General features: G+C 48.0%; 1 protein-coding gene across 3 annotated transcripts in view; it reads left to right on the top strand.

The window, feature by feature from the left end:
• Positions 1-429: 429 nt before the first annotated feature.
• The window catches only part of LOC127585604 (transmembrane protease serine 6), a 63,482-nt gene continuing 50,749 nt past the window's right edge, over positions 430-13,162 (top strand). For 2 of the 3 annotated variants that reach the window (XR_007958540.1, XM_052043200.1), the window contains exon 1: positions 430-962. Coding sequence is in view for 1 of the 3 variants with exons in the window: in XM_052043200.1 (XP_051899160.1) it covers positions 879-962 (84 nt within the window). In the remaining 2 variants the exon portion in view is untranslated. Of the gene's footprint in view, positions 963-5,754; positions 5,835-13,162 lie in introns of those variants that run through there. The other variant, XM_052043201.1, reaches the window with a different exon arrangement.

Consider the following 13,162-nt stretch of genomic DNA (forward strand, 5'->3'; position numbering starts at 1 on the left):
GGGCAGCGACTACCAAAGTGGACATCCCTCAATGCTGGCTGAGATGCCGTTCCTCGTTTATGCTGGAACAGTCCAGGGGGCCAAAGACAGAGAGGTCAAAGTGGAGGGGAATATTAAAGCAACTGGAAGCTCAAGTCGCCCTTGCGGATGGGATGGAGGGTGTTCTGCAGGGTGGTCACGGAGTACGTGTTTAGTTTCTCCTGTACAGAGGAATACATGATAGTGAGCTCCGCCTTTCCCTCTCCGCAGATGTTAACTAACCTGTTGAGTATTTTTCACCATTTTCTGTTTTTATTTCAGATTTTCAGCTTCTGCTGATTTTTTTTCCCCCAGGAAAACAAAACACAGTCAGGAGATGAGTGAATGTCATGCAACTCTGTACGGAGTCACTCCCTGACTCACCACCGGGGCGATAGGACCCAGGGGAATCCAAGCGCAGCTGCTCTTTATTCCTGGCTTGGTTTGGGAGCCAGCTGTGCGCTGGGTTTCAGTTTTCAGGACATTTTCGCTTGATCCAAACAGCTGGGAACCCGCTCCCGTCAGAGTCGGGACCAACAGCTGTCCCGACCGGGGCCCCGGTCTCCCCCCGGGCCCTGCTGGCAGGTGAATGAGGTCTCTCTCCACTAGCACCAGATCCCGCCAGCTGAGCGCCGGGACCGGGGATCCAGCTTCCGCACTGGGGGATCCAGTGACCGCACCGGAGGGATCCAGTGACCGCACGGGTGGGGGGAGGGGGGTGTCCAGCGGAACACCGAGAGACCCAGTGTCCGCAACGGGAGAGCCAGCGGTAGAACCAGGGTCCAGTGACCGCAACAGGGGATCCAGGTGTCCGCACCGGTAGAACCAGCGGCGGGACCGGGAGATCCAGCGGCGCCAACATGAGTGTCCAAGACCCCTGCAATTTCCTAGTCCCCACCGTGTCAACAACGCCGAGCAGCCAGTGGGATCGCAGCACAGACGCGGTAAGTGTGACCCAGCCGCTCTCCCACGGTGGGGTGCGCTCCACCCACCGCTCCGGGACCCTCTCGCCGCGACAAGAACCCGGACTGACAAGCCCAGGTCCCGGGAGATCGAAGGTGGGATAGTCACTCTTGGTGAACCGCCAACTAACATCACTACCAGTTATCTGCTGGTTACTAGTTCCCCATCTCTGGAGTCTGATAAACTGGTAGTGATGTTAGTTGGGGGTTCATCTAGAGTTTATTATTGACACATGTACAGAGGTACAGTGAAAAACTTTGTTTTGCATACCATTCATACAGATTATTTCATTACAACAGTGTATTGAGGTAGCACAAGGGAAAACAATAACAGAATGCAGAATAAAGTGTTACAGTTACAGAGAAAGTGCAGTATAGGTAGACAAAAAGGTGCAAGGCCATGAAGAGGTAGATTGTGAGGTCAAGAGTCCAGCTCATGGCACTAGGGGGCTGTTCAATAGTCTTACATCAGCGAGATAGAAGCTGTCCTTGCTGTGCCTAAACCGGCTGTTACAATGTCAGCAGGGCCCTGAGATCGTGATAAGGTGCTATATTAATGCAAGAGTTTCTCTGCTCGTCCCCCACTGGGGGTTGACGTCCACTCTGGTTTATTTATTCGGACACCCCCCCCCCCCCCCCCCCCCATGAGTGAGGTACCACCCGGGCAAGGTCTCACGTTTCCCCAACTGGGAGAGTTTATCCCAAGGATCAGCACCGGGCAGGGTGGATGGTTGGAGCCAATGTCCAGTGACATAAAGGTTAAGTTATTGAACGAGCAGCCAGAGTTGTGGGACTATTGATTCAGAGGCCTCAGTTCAAATCTCGCCATGGCAACAGGGGAATTTAAGTACAAGTTTTTTTTAAAAAAGATAGTTTAAATAAAAGCCAGCTTTATTGTAAGCATGAAGCTGCCTGATCATAGAGTCATACAGCACAGAAACAGGCCCTTTGACCCAACTGGTCCATGCCGACCAAGATGTTTATCTAAGCTAGTCCCATATCCGTCTCATCCTTTCCTATCCATGTACCTATCCAAATGCCTTTTAAATGTTGTTACTTTACCTGCCTCAGCTACTTTCTTTGACACCAGAAATTCTGCAGATGCTGGATGTATCTGGAGCAACACTCAAAAAGTGCTGGAGGAACTCAGCAGTCAGGCAGCATCCACGGGGGAAATAAACGGTTGACTTTTCCGGTCAAGACCCTTCGTCAGGACTGGAAAGGAAGAGGGCAGAAGCCAGAATAAGAAGGTGGGGGGAGGGGGAGGAGCACACACAGGCAGGGGACAGGTGAGTTCAGGTGATAGGTGAGTCCAGGTGAGAGGGGGAAGGTAGGTGGGTGGAGGAGGGGGGAGAAGATGGAATAAGCTGAGAGGTGATAGGTAGAAGAGGCCGAGGGCTGAAGGAGAGATCCGGTAGGAGAGAGCAGTGGACCATGGAATAAAGATAGGGGAGGAGAGGAGCATGGGCAGGTCATCACGGTGGGGAAAGGGAGCCACAGGAATAAGGGAAGACAAAGGAAGTGGGGGGGGGAGAAAAAGAAGGGGAGGGTTACCGGAGGTTGGAGAAATCGATGTTGAGGCTGTCAGGTTGGAGACTCCCAAGGCGGAATATGAGGTGCTGTTCTTCCAACCTGCATTTGGCCTCAACATGGCAGTAGAGGAGGCCATGGATAGACATGTCAGTGTGGTAGTGGGAAGTGGAATTGAAGTCCTCCTCAGGACTCCTCCTCCAATTAGTCTCTCCTCATAATGCATACTCTCTAAACCAGGCAGCATCCTGGTAAATCTCCTCTGCACCCTTTCCAAAGCTTCCACATCCTTCCTATAATGAGGCGACCAGAACTGGACACAGTACTCTAAGTGTGGTCTAACCAGAGTTTTATAGAGCTGTGACAGCCAGCACTCCTTTCCCAGAGAGGGCATGGCTTTAAAGTAATAGGTGGGAAGTTCAAGGGAGATATCAGAGGAAGGTTTTTCACCCAGAGAGTGGTTGGGGCATGGAATGCGCTGCCTGGAGCGGTGGTGGAGGCAGGTACATGGGTCAAATTCAAGAGATTACTAGATAGGCATATGGAGGAATTTAAAATAGAGGGATATGTGGGAGGAAGGGTTAGATAGTCTTAGGCGAGGTTTAAAGGTCGGCACAGCATGGTGGGCTGAAGGCCTATATTGTGCTCTACTGTTCTATGTTCTATGTACAGCTCCTCCCCAGCTTACGAACACCCAACTTACGTACGGCCCTCGTACATACGATCGAGCATTGGGAGACCAGCGGGAAGGATTTGCCGGCTGTTGCGGAGCTGTTGGGGATCTTCTGCTGGGCGGGAACTCAGTTTGTGGCCTACATTTCAACTTACGAACTGTCCAGCATTGTTCACAGGAACAGTGCCCTGTCGTAACCTGGGAGGACCTGTGGCAGGATTGAACGGTCAATGAGAGTTTATGAAAGAGAATCAATGTCCGATGACTCTATTGAAGATCTTTGAGGGTCTGCACAGTAAATGAGGAGGAACCAGTGGGTGTGGTAGATTTGGATCTTCAGAGTCTTTTGATTAGGTCCCACACAGGAATGTGTGAAGAAAATAGAGCAACATGGGTGGGATAATATATTTGTATGGTTGGAACTTCTAACAGACAGAAAAAAAAACAAAGGAATAAATGGATCGTTCTGAGATTGTCAGGCTGTGACTGATGGGGTGTTGCAGGAGCAGTGCCTTGGGACCCAGGTATTCCAATCTACAATCAAACTGAGGGACCAAGTTTGCTGATGGCATAAAGCTAATTTGTTTGTCATCTCTAGTAATGATTTGGATGTAGCTGGTATGGTTAGTAGTTTGCAGATGACACCAAAATTGGTGGTAGAGTGGACAGTGAAGAAGGTTGTCTAAGATTATCATAGGATCTAGGACCGACTGGGAAAGAGTACCAAGGAATAGCAAAGGGAATTTAACTCAGACAAGTGCAAAGTGTTGCATTTTGGTAAAGTTAAACCAGGGCAGGACTTACGCAGTAAATGGCCGAGTCCTGGAGGGTGTTATAGAACAGAGACCAAGGGGTACAGGTACATAGTTCCCTGAAAGTGGCAACACAAGTAGACAGGGTGGTGAAGAAGGCACTTGACACTCTTGCCTTCATTGGTCAGGGCACTGAGTAGGAGAGTTGAGACGTTATGTTATAACTCTACTTGACATTGGTGGGACCACACATGGAGCATTGCGTGCAGTTCGGAGTCCCGCGAGCTACAGGATGTCATAAGATGAAAAGGATACAGAAAAGATTCACAAGGATGTTACCAGAGCTGGAGGGCTTGGGTAGGCTGGGACTATATTCCCTGGAGGGTAGGAGTTTGAGGGGTGCCCTTACAGAGGGGTATAAGGTCCAGATTCCAACCGCTCTCCAGGTGAAAAACATTCTTCCTCAGATCCTCTCTAAACCTCGCACTCGTCACCTTGAACCTATGCCATCCAGCCTTAGACACCTCTGCCATGGGAAAAGTTTCTTACTGTCTACCCTCATATAATTTTGTGCCCCTCTGTCAGGTTCCTCCCCTCAGCCTCCTCTGCTCCAAGGAAAATAAATCCAGTCTTTCCTCATCACTGAAACATTTCATCTCAGGAAACATCCTGTGAGTCTCCTCTGCACCCTCTCCGGGTCAATCACTTCCTTCCACACCACCCCAGTTTATAAGGCTGCACCAAGAAAGTTATTTCCCCCAGATTCTACTACCTGCCTGCATACATTGAGGCAATGTACAGTGACCAGTTAACATCTTTAGGATGTGGGAAGCAACTGGAGCACTCAGAAGAAACCCACATGGTCACAGGGAGAACGTGAAAACTCCACACAGACAGCAGCAGAGGTCCGGATTGAACCTGGGTCACTGGAGCTGTGATGCAGCAGTTCTACCTCTCCCTGGGTACCACAGATCCTGACGGCATCAATCACAAAAACCTGCCCTACAAAAAAAATTCCCAAAACTCACCCATGGCTTTGAATTGTCCTAAAATGATATATCAATAACCAGTTACCCTATTGAATTCCACAGAGCTGTGGCCATGTAGACACATCGCTGTCAGCTTCTCCAAGCAGACTCCAAAGCTGTTCCGAATACCCTCTGTTACCTTCATTTAACCCCTCTTTGTGAGCAGTTCCTGTTGGGCACCAAACTGCTGCCAAATATCTTTGGTTTGCACTCTGACCTGACCGGCTACCTGTATTCAACATATGGCAACAATGTGGGAAAATGTGAGGCTATCCACCTCGGGAGGGAAGACGGAAATGCCGCGTAACTTTTTACGTGGTGGGAGGTTTTGGAGGGGGTGCAGAGGGGGTTTTACGGGGATGCTGCCTGAATTGGAGGGCATGAGCTATCGGGAGAAGTTGGACAGACTTGGTTGTTTTCTCTGGAGTGTCGGAGGTTGGAGTGAGGTCTGTAGGATTATGAGAGGCATTATTAGGGTAGACAGAATCTTTTCCCCAGGGTAGAAATGTCATGTACTAGAGTACATGCATTTAGGGTGAGGGGGGAAAGTTTGGGAGAGATGTGCGGGGCAAGTTTTTTTTTACATAAAGAGTGACGGGTGCCTGGAATGGGCTGCCAGGGGTGGTGGTGGAGGCTTTTAATGTATCCCTCTAACATTCTCTAGGCATTTAAGAGGCTGTTAGATAGACTTGTGAATATGCAGGGAGTGGGAGGGATACACGGATCATGCACAGGCAGAAGAGATTTAATTTAATTTGGCATGTGTTTGGCACAGAACATCGTGGGCTGAAGGGCCTGTTCCTGTACTGTACTGTTCTGTGTTCTGTGGATATTGGAAACTGCTGAGGTTCGAAAGTATCTGAGTATCCTTGTACGTAAGTCACTCAAAGCTAACATGTAGGTGCAGCAGGCAATTCGGAAGGTACGTTGATCTTTATTGCAAAGAATTTGAGTACAAGTGATATCTTACCACAATTACATTGGGGCCTTGGTGAGATCACACTTGAAGTATTGTGTACACTTGCCAGAGATGGAATGCAGTGAAGGTTCACCAGAGGGGTTCCTGGGATGCTGGGTCTGATATACAGTATGAAGAGAAATTGAATTGGCTGAATCTTTGTTCCCTAGAGTTTCGAAGAATAAGATGTGACTTTATTGAAGTAGACAACATTCTTAGATATGGGAAGGGTGTTACATAGGCACAGGACTCTAGAACTAGGAATCACAGACACAAGCTAATGGTAGGCCACTTAAGACTGAGCTGAGGAGCGATATCTTCTCCCACGGGGTGGTAAATCTTGGAATTCTGCATCTAGAGGGCTGTAGAGGCTCAGTCTGAGAGATTGCCCTAAATCTCTGCCACAACATCTTGACTGACTGATCCAGTGAACCTAATCCCTCACCTCACTTCATGTTTTCATGACCTTACAGTTGCCCTTATTGAAGTTTAAAACCCTCATCTTGGATGCGTTCTTCCCTCTCTCAAAACAAATGTAAAATTTAATCATATCATCAGCACGGTTACCCAAAGGGTCACTAATTAATCCTATTCCTTGGCATATTTCTGAATATTTGAGAAATAAAGGGATGTGGGGAAGGTAGAGAGTCAGCCGTGGTTTTATTTAATGAGGTGCCGACTGTTCTGCTCCTGTTCTGTTGGATTCGACAGTTTTAATTAGTTTTTTTAACATGTATAGTGTTTAATACAGCTCAAGTAGCTGTACAAGGAATGGCCGCTTCCTAGCTTATTGGTTCGTCCATCAGGTGAATATGTGTTTTCCCATTGGTTGGTTTGCCACAGGTATCTAATAGGTTTCCTGATTGGACTATTGTTAGCTGAGGAGTACCTCTTATCTCAGGGATAAAAGATGTTGTTTTTTCGTTAATCACTCTCTCCCCCCCCCCACCCCACCGCTCACCCCACCGCTACCCCCACCCCCCAGCCCTAGCTCATCTTTATTCCTTTTGTCTCAGCTCATCTCCCAGTAGTAAAGCTAGTGCCATGTGCTCTGTGACTGTTTCTTTGTTTTAAACGTTTCCAATAAAACTTCACAAAGTTTTCAACTTACTCCTGGGCTCCTGAAAGAACGTGCGGATTCAAAAGTAACCGGATCCGACAGCTCCAATTTCTAATGTACTTATAGAACATAGAACACTACAGCACAGTACAGGTCCTTTGGCCCACAATGTTGTGCCGACATTTTATCCTGCTCTAATATCTATCTAATCCTTCCCTCCCACGTAGCCCTATCATTCAGATCTATCATTATGTTGCTATTACTTGTAGAGTTGCTATTAGTTGCAAAGACTGCTTGTTACTGGAGGAGTAGGTGGCATGGGTAGGAGTGGTGAGGGGTGCAGGGTAGAGGGATGGGGGTTGGCTCTGGGGCAGACCATGGGATAAGAGCCCAGGAAGAGGTTGAACACAGTTGGAAACCCTGAAATGGAGAGCGGGGGTGAGCTCCTTGGATTGGTCAACCACCCCGGGAGCTGGTTCTGCTGATCCACAGGGAGAGGGGGAGCAGCTGTGATTGAACTGAAGGGTAGAAATGACTCCAGGGGTAAGGGAACATCTGCGGGGGTTGACGGCAATAGGACGGAGGGTTGGTGGGGCAGGGAGGGTTGGGGAGATGGTGAGGACGGTTGAAGGGTAGCGAGGATGCTGGAGGGGGTTGGTGAAGAGATTTGGGGGTGGGGGCGTAGTGAGGAGGTTTGAGGGTGACCCAGTGTTGACTGCCAACAACAAGCCGGAGGTAAATCACCTCATGGGCCAACATCTCCTTTCCAGCCCTCCCACGCCTACATCACCGGCAACCCCCAGCTCTCCCCCAAATAACCTTCTCCTCCCCACCCACCTCCCACCCCTCTCCCTCCAGTCACTTCCTCAACCCACCTCCTGGGGATGTATGAGGGTTTGCTGATGGCTGTGAGGTCTTGTGGCCTCTTGGTCAGGTTCTGCACACCAGGGACATGCCTGGACCAGACCCAGTCTCAAGCTCAGCCCCATTCCCAGAATTTGGGGATCAGTCCCAGACTTAGGCTGGTCCCCAGAACAGAGGGCAAATACCGAAGGGCCCCAGCCTGCTGCTGTAACAACCCATGGATCTGGAAGCATAGAACACAGAATGGTACAGCACAGGAACAGGACCTTCGGCCCACAATGTCTGTACTGAACACACTGCCGAATTAAATCTCTTCTGCCTGCACATGATCCACATCCCTCCAATCCCTGCATATTCACGTGTCTGTCTAACAGCCTCTTAAATGCCACTATCGTATCTGCCTCCACCACCACCTCTGGCAGTACATTCCAGGCACCCACCACTCTCTGTGCACATCTCCTTTAGTGTAGTGGTTAGTGTAACGCTATTACAGCACCAGTGACCCCGGTTCAATTCCCGCCACTGTCTGTATGGAGTTTGTACGTTCTCCCCGTGTCTGCGTGGGTTTCCTCCGGGTGCTCCGGTTTCCTCCCACATTCCAAAGACCTACAGGTTAGGAAGTTGTGGGCGTGCTATGTTGGTACCAGAAGGTGTGGCGACACTTGCAGGCTGCCCCCAGAACACTCTAGGCAAAAGATGCATTTCACTGTGTGTTTCAATGTACATGAGACTAATAAAGAAATTTTATCTTAAACTTTCCCCCTCTCACCTTAAATGCATGTCCTCTATTATTTGACACTTCTACGCTGTCTATTCCATCTATGCCTCTCATAATTTTATAAACTTCTATCAGGTCTCCCCTCAGCCTCCACCGCTCCAGAGAAAACAACCCAAGTTTGTCCAACCTCTCCTTATAGCTCATACCCTCTAATCCAGGCAGCATCCTGGTAAACTTCTTCTGCACCCTTTCCAAAGCCTCTATGTCCTTCCTGTAATAGGGCGACCAGAAATGGACACAATACTCCATGTAAATCACCCAATGGGCCAACATCTCCTCTCCAGCCCTCCCATGCCCAACTCACACAGCAACCCCCCCACCCCCCCAAGTCCGCCCCCTCACTGAATCTGGAAAGGAGCAAAGGATCACATTACAGTTGTGGCTTCCTACAGCCAGTCTGAGCATAGCAAGATTCCACATCCTGTGGTGCATTAATAACCCAGTTACCTGTTTAACAGCGCTGTGTATTATCTAGACCAAGAAATTCCCCTGCCCCTCCTGCCTACCCCTGTCAGGTGAGACCTTGGACCAGCATCTCATCCACACTGTAGGGCTGTACTGGCTCAGTACCACACAGAAGCTGAGCCTGGGATCTTGCTGCTTTACTTCCTGGAGCAGGAATTGAACCCGTGACCTGCTGGCTTGTAGGCAGGAGTGCTGAGTTGCTGCTGCTGCAGGAAAATGAGCCACACAGGTGTGGTCCCACCAACACCAAGGGTGGTCCGACCTGGACATTGGTGCTCACCTGGGCAGGTGTGAGGGAAACCTTGGAAGAGAGGAATGTAGGAAAGGACCATGAGGAGTGAGGAGATCACTCCGGCCCCATGCCACTCCATGCCACATCTGCGATTGTGGAATTGAAGGGAGGGGAGGGAACATGGTCAACAACCACTGGCAAGAGGTGTGAGTGTAGCCATGACCTTGGGCATGGCTACACTAACACTACATTTGGTGGACTCCTCATTCTTTACCCTTTCTGGATGGATGTCCTTCCAGATCTGTTCTAACATGTTCACCTACCATTGGTCACCTTACCTGCCCATCCTCATGATGTCCCGCCTTCTCAGGACAAGTGACGACAACAAACATTCATACACATAAATTAGCAGCGTGAGAAGGCCATTTGGCCCCTCAAGTCTGCTCTGCCATTTAATATGATCACGCCTGATCTGACTAAAGACTTAATTCCATATTTCCATCCACCTGCGGTAACCTTTCAACCCCTTGCTTATCAAGAACCTGTCTACCTCTTCCTTAAAAATATTCAAAGGTTCACACCGCACTTTGAGGAAGAGAGTTCTAAAGATCCACGATCCTCGGAGAGAAAAAAATTACACCTCATCTCTGTCTTAAGTGGGTGACCCCTAGTTCTAGGTTCTTTCTGAAACAGAAGTTGTGTTGACAAATTTGCTCAAGTTCTTTGAGGACGTAGCAAACAGGGTGGATAAAGGGGAAGTAGTAGATGTAGTGTATTTGGATTTCCAGGAGTCATATGATATGATGCTACAAGAAAGGTTACAGCACAAGTTAAGACCTACAGGGTTGGAGACAATGCATTGTATGGATAAGGGATTGGCTGATGAACAGGAAACAGAGAAGGGATATAGAGTCATAGAGTCATACAGCATGGAAACAGGTCATGCCCACCAAGATGCTTATCCAAGCTAGTCCCATTTGCCAGCGTTTGGCCCATATCCCTGTAAACCTTTCCTATCCATGTATCCGTCCAACTGTCTTTTAAAAGTTGTTATTGTACCTGTCTCAACCACTTTCTCAGGCAGCTCGTTCCATATACATACTACCCTCTGTGCCCCTCAAGTTCCTATTAAAGCTTCCCCCTCTCACCTTTAAACTATGCCCTCTAGTTCTTGATTCCACAACCATAGGAAAAAGACTGAGTGTATTCACCCTATCTATGCCCCCCATGATTTTATACACCTCTGTAAGATCACCTCTCAGTCTCCTACACTACAAGGAAAAAAAGTCCCAACCTGTCCAACGTCTCCCTATAACTCAGTCCCTCAAGTCCTGGCAACATCCTTGTAAGTCTTTTCTGCACTCCTTCCAGTTTAATAACATCTTTCCTATAGCAGGGCGACCAAAACTGAACACAATACTCCAAGTGCGGCCTCACCAACATCTTGTACACAGCACCATGATCTCCTAACTTCTATACTCATTGCCCTGATTGATGAGGGCCAGCATGCCAAAAACCTTTTTCACCACCCTGTCTACCTGTGACTCCACTTTCAGGGAACCATGTACCTGAACTCCCAAGGTCCCCCTGTTCTATAACATTCCCCAGGGCCCTACCGTTCACTGTGAAAGTCCCTACCTTGATTTGACTTTCCAAAATGCAACACCCCACACTTATCTGAATGTGAGTCACTTTCAGATTGCTGATCAGTAACTAGTAGGGAGCCACAGTGATTGGTGATGGAGCCTTAACTATTTATTACCTCTATCAATGACTTGGGCAAAGGGACTGTGACCATACTCGCTGACGACACAAAGATCGGTGGGTTAACAAGTTGTCAGGAGCACATCTAGAGGGATATAGATGGATTAAGTAAGAGGGCAAAAGATGGTAGATGGGAGTATAATGTGTGAAGATGTGAGGTTATCCACTTTGGGGGGAAGAATGAAGATGCAAATCATTACTTCAGTGGAATGAGACTACAAAATGTTGTGGTATAAAGGGATCCAGGGATCCTAGGCCATAAAACTTAGTGTGCTGGTACAGCAAGTAATTAGGAAAGTTAATGGAATGTTGGCATGGCATTTAATAGAAGGGAAGTTTTGGGTGCAACTTAGCAGAGCGCTGGTGAGACCACAAATGGACAACTGCATGAAGTTTTGGTCTCCGTGTTTAAGGAAGGATTGTTTGTGTTGGACACAGTGCAGGAAAGACTCATGAGGTTGATTCTTGGAATGAAGGGATTAAAACGTGAAGAGAGGTTGAGCAGGTGGGGCCTATAGTCATTGGAGTTTGGAAGAGTGAGTGGTGATCTTATTGAATCATACAAAGGAGTTTGACAGGATAGATGCTGAGAGGATGTTGCCTCAGTGGGGTATCTAGAACTAGGGACTGCCCATTTCAGATGGAGGAATTTCTCCTCTCTGATGGTTGTGAATCTTCAGAATTGCCTATGCCAGTGGAGGTGGAGTTCCAGAACATATTGTGATGGAGGATGACAACATTTAAAGGGACTCCAGGGGTCTGGGGAGAGAACAGGAAAGCTGAGGCCATGATTGGATCAACCATGATCTTATTGATGATGGGACAGGTCTGAGGGGCCAAGTGGCCGACTCCTGTTACTTATGTTCTTGACCTCCAATAAATACGATTTCCCCCTCACAAGATCGCATTGACTTTGCCTGAGTACCTTCGACTTTTCCAGCTTCCAATTAACGATGTCATTAACAATAGCTTGTAACTTTCTCCTCAAGGCACATGTCGAGCTAGTTGGCCTCTGGTTTTCCCACTTTCTTCCTCCTTTTGGAATACAGGAGCCACATCTGCTATTTCTCCATCTAATGGAACCCTGCCCCAAATCGAGGAATTTTGGAATATTGAAACCAATCCATCAACTATCCCACTCACCACTTCATTTAAGACCCCTAGGGTGTCCATCAGGATCCGGGGACTTCCTTGCCACTGTTCCAACAACTTTCTCAGTACCACCACCTTTCTCATTGGAACATATCTATTCTTCATATTTTGAAAGACCTTCTTAAATCTCTGCCAAAGTATCTTCACTGACCGATTCTCGAGATCACTTCAGCTACCTCTCCTATTGAACGCATATGTTTGTCCTTATTAAAACCCTCGTCCTGATGCAGGGTCCCAACCCGAAATGTCGACTACCTCTCGGCCTCCACAGATGCTGCTCAACCTGCTGAGTTTCTCCAGCAGGTTCTTTTAATGCTCCAAATTCCAGCATCTGAAGTCTCTCTTGTGTCTCCTTGAATTGGACCCATTCTTCCCTCTCTCAAAATGAACGCAAAATTCAATCATATTAACATCACAGTGTCACTAATTAATCTTATTCCCTAGCACAGTGCAAGATCCAGTACACCCTGCTCTCCGGTTTGCTTGACAACGTACTAATCTAAGAAGCAATCCCAAAAACACCATGAACTCCTCAGTTAGGCTAACTAACTGTGCCCATCTGATTTTCCCAGTCCAAATGTAAATTCAAATTTCTAATTACAGATTACAAATTAATTTCTTGTCATGTACACGAGGGTGCAGTGAAATTCCTTGCTTGAGTGAAGCTCACATCGTAAACAGTATATATGGTAATAATAAATACAATGAGTGCAAAAACAACGGAATGGTGCAAAGTCTGGTAGTGCAAACTGAGGTGGTGCAAAAAGAAATGCTGAAGTGACAATAACAGAAGAGTAGAATTAAGAGTCTGAGAACATGGCAGCCCCACCGGGAAGGGGATGTGAGGGAGGTGATTGGTTCAGGAGTCTGACAGCAGTGAGGAAGAAGCTGTTCTTGAGTCTGGATGTCCGGGCTTTCAAGCTCCT

Source organism: Pristis pectinata, chromosome 33 (genome assembly GCF_009764475.1).
Source record: "Pristis pectinata isolate sPriPec2 chromosome 33, sPriPec2.1.pri, whole genome shotgun sequence".
In the NCBI taxonomy this organism is placed as follows: domain Eukaryota; kingdom Metazoa; phylum Chordata; class Chondrichthyes; order Rhinopristiformes; family Pristidae; genus Pristis; species Pristis pectinata.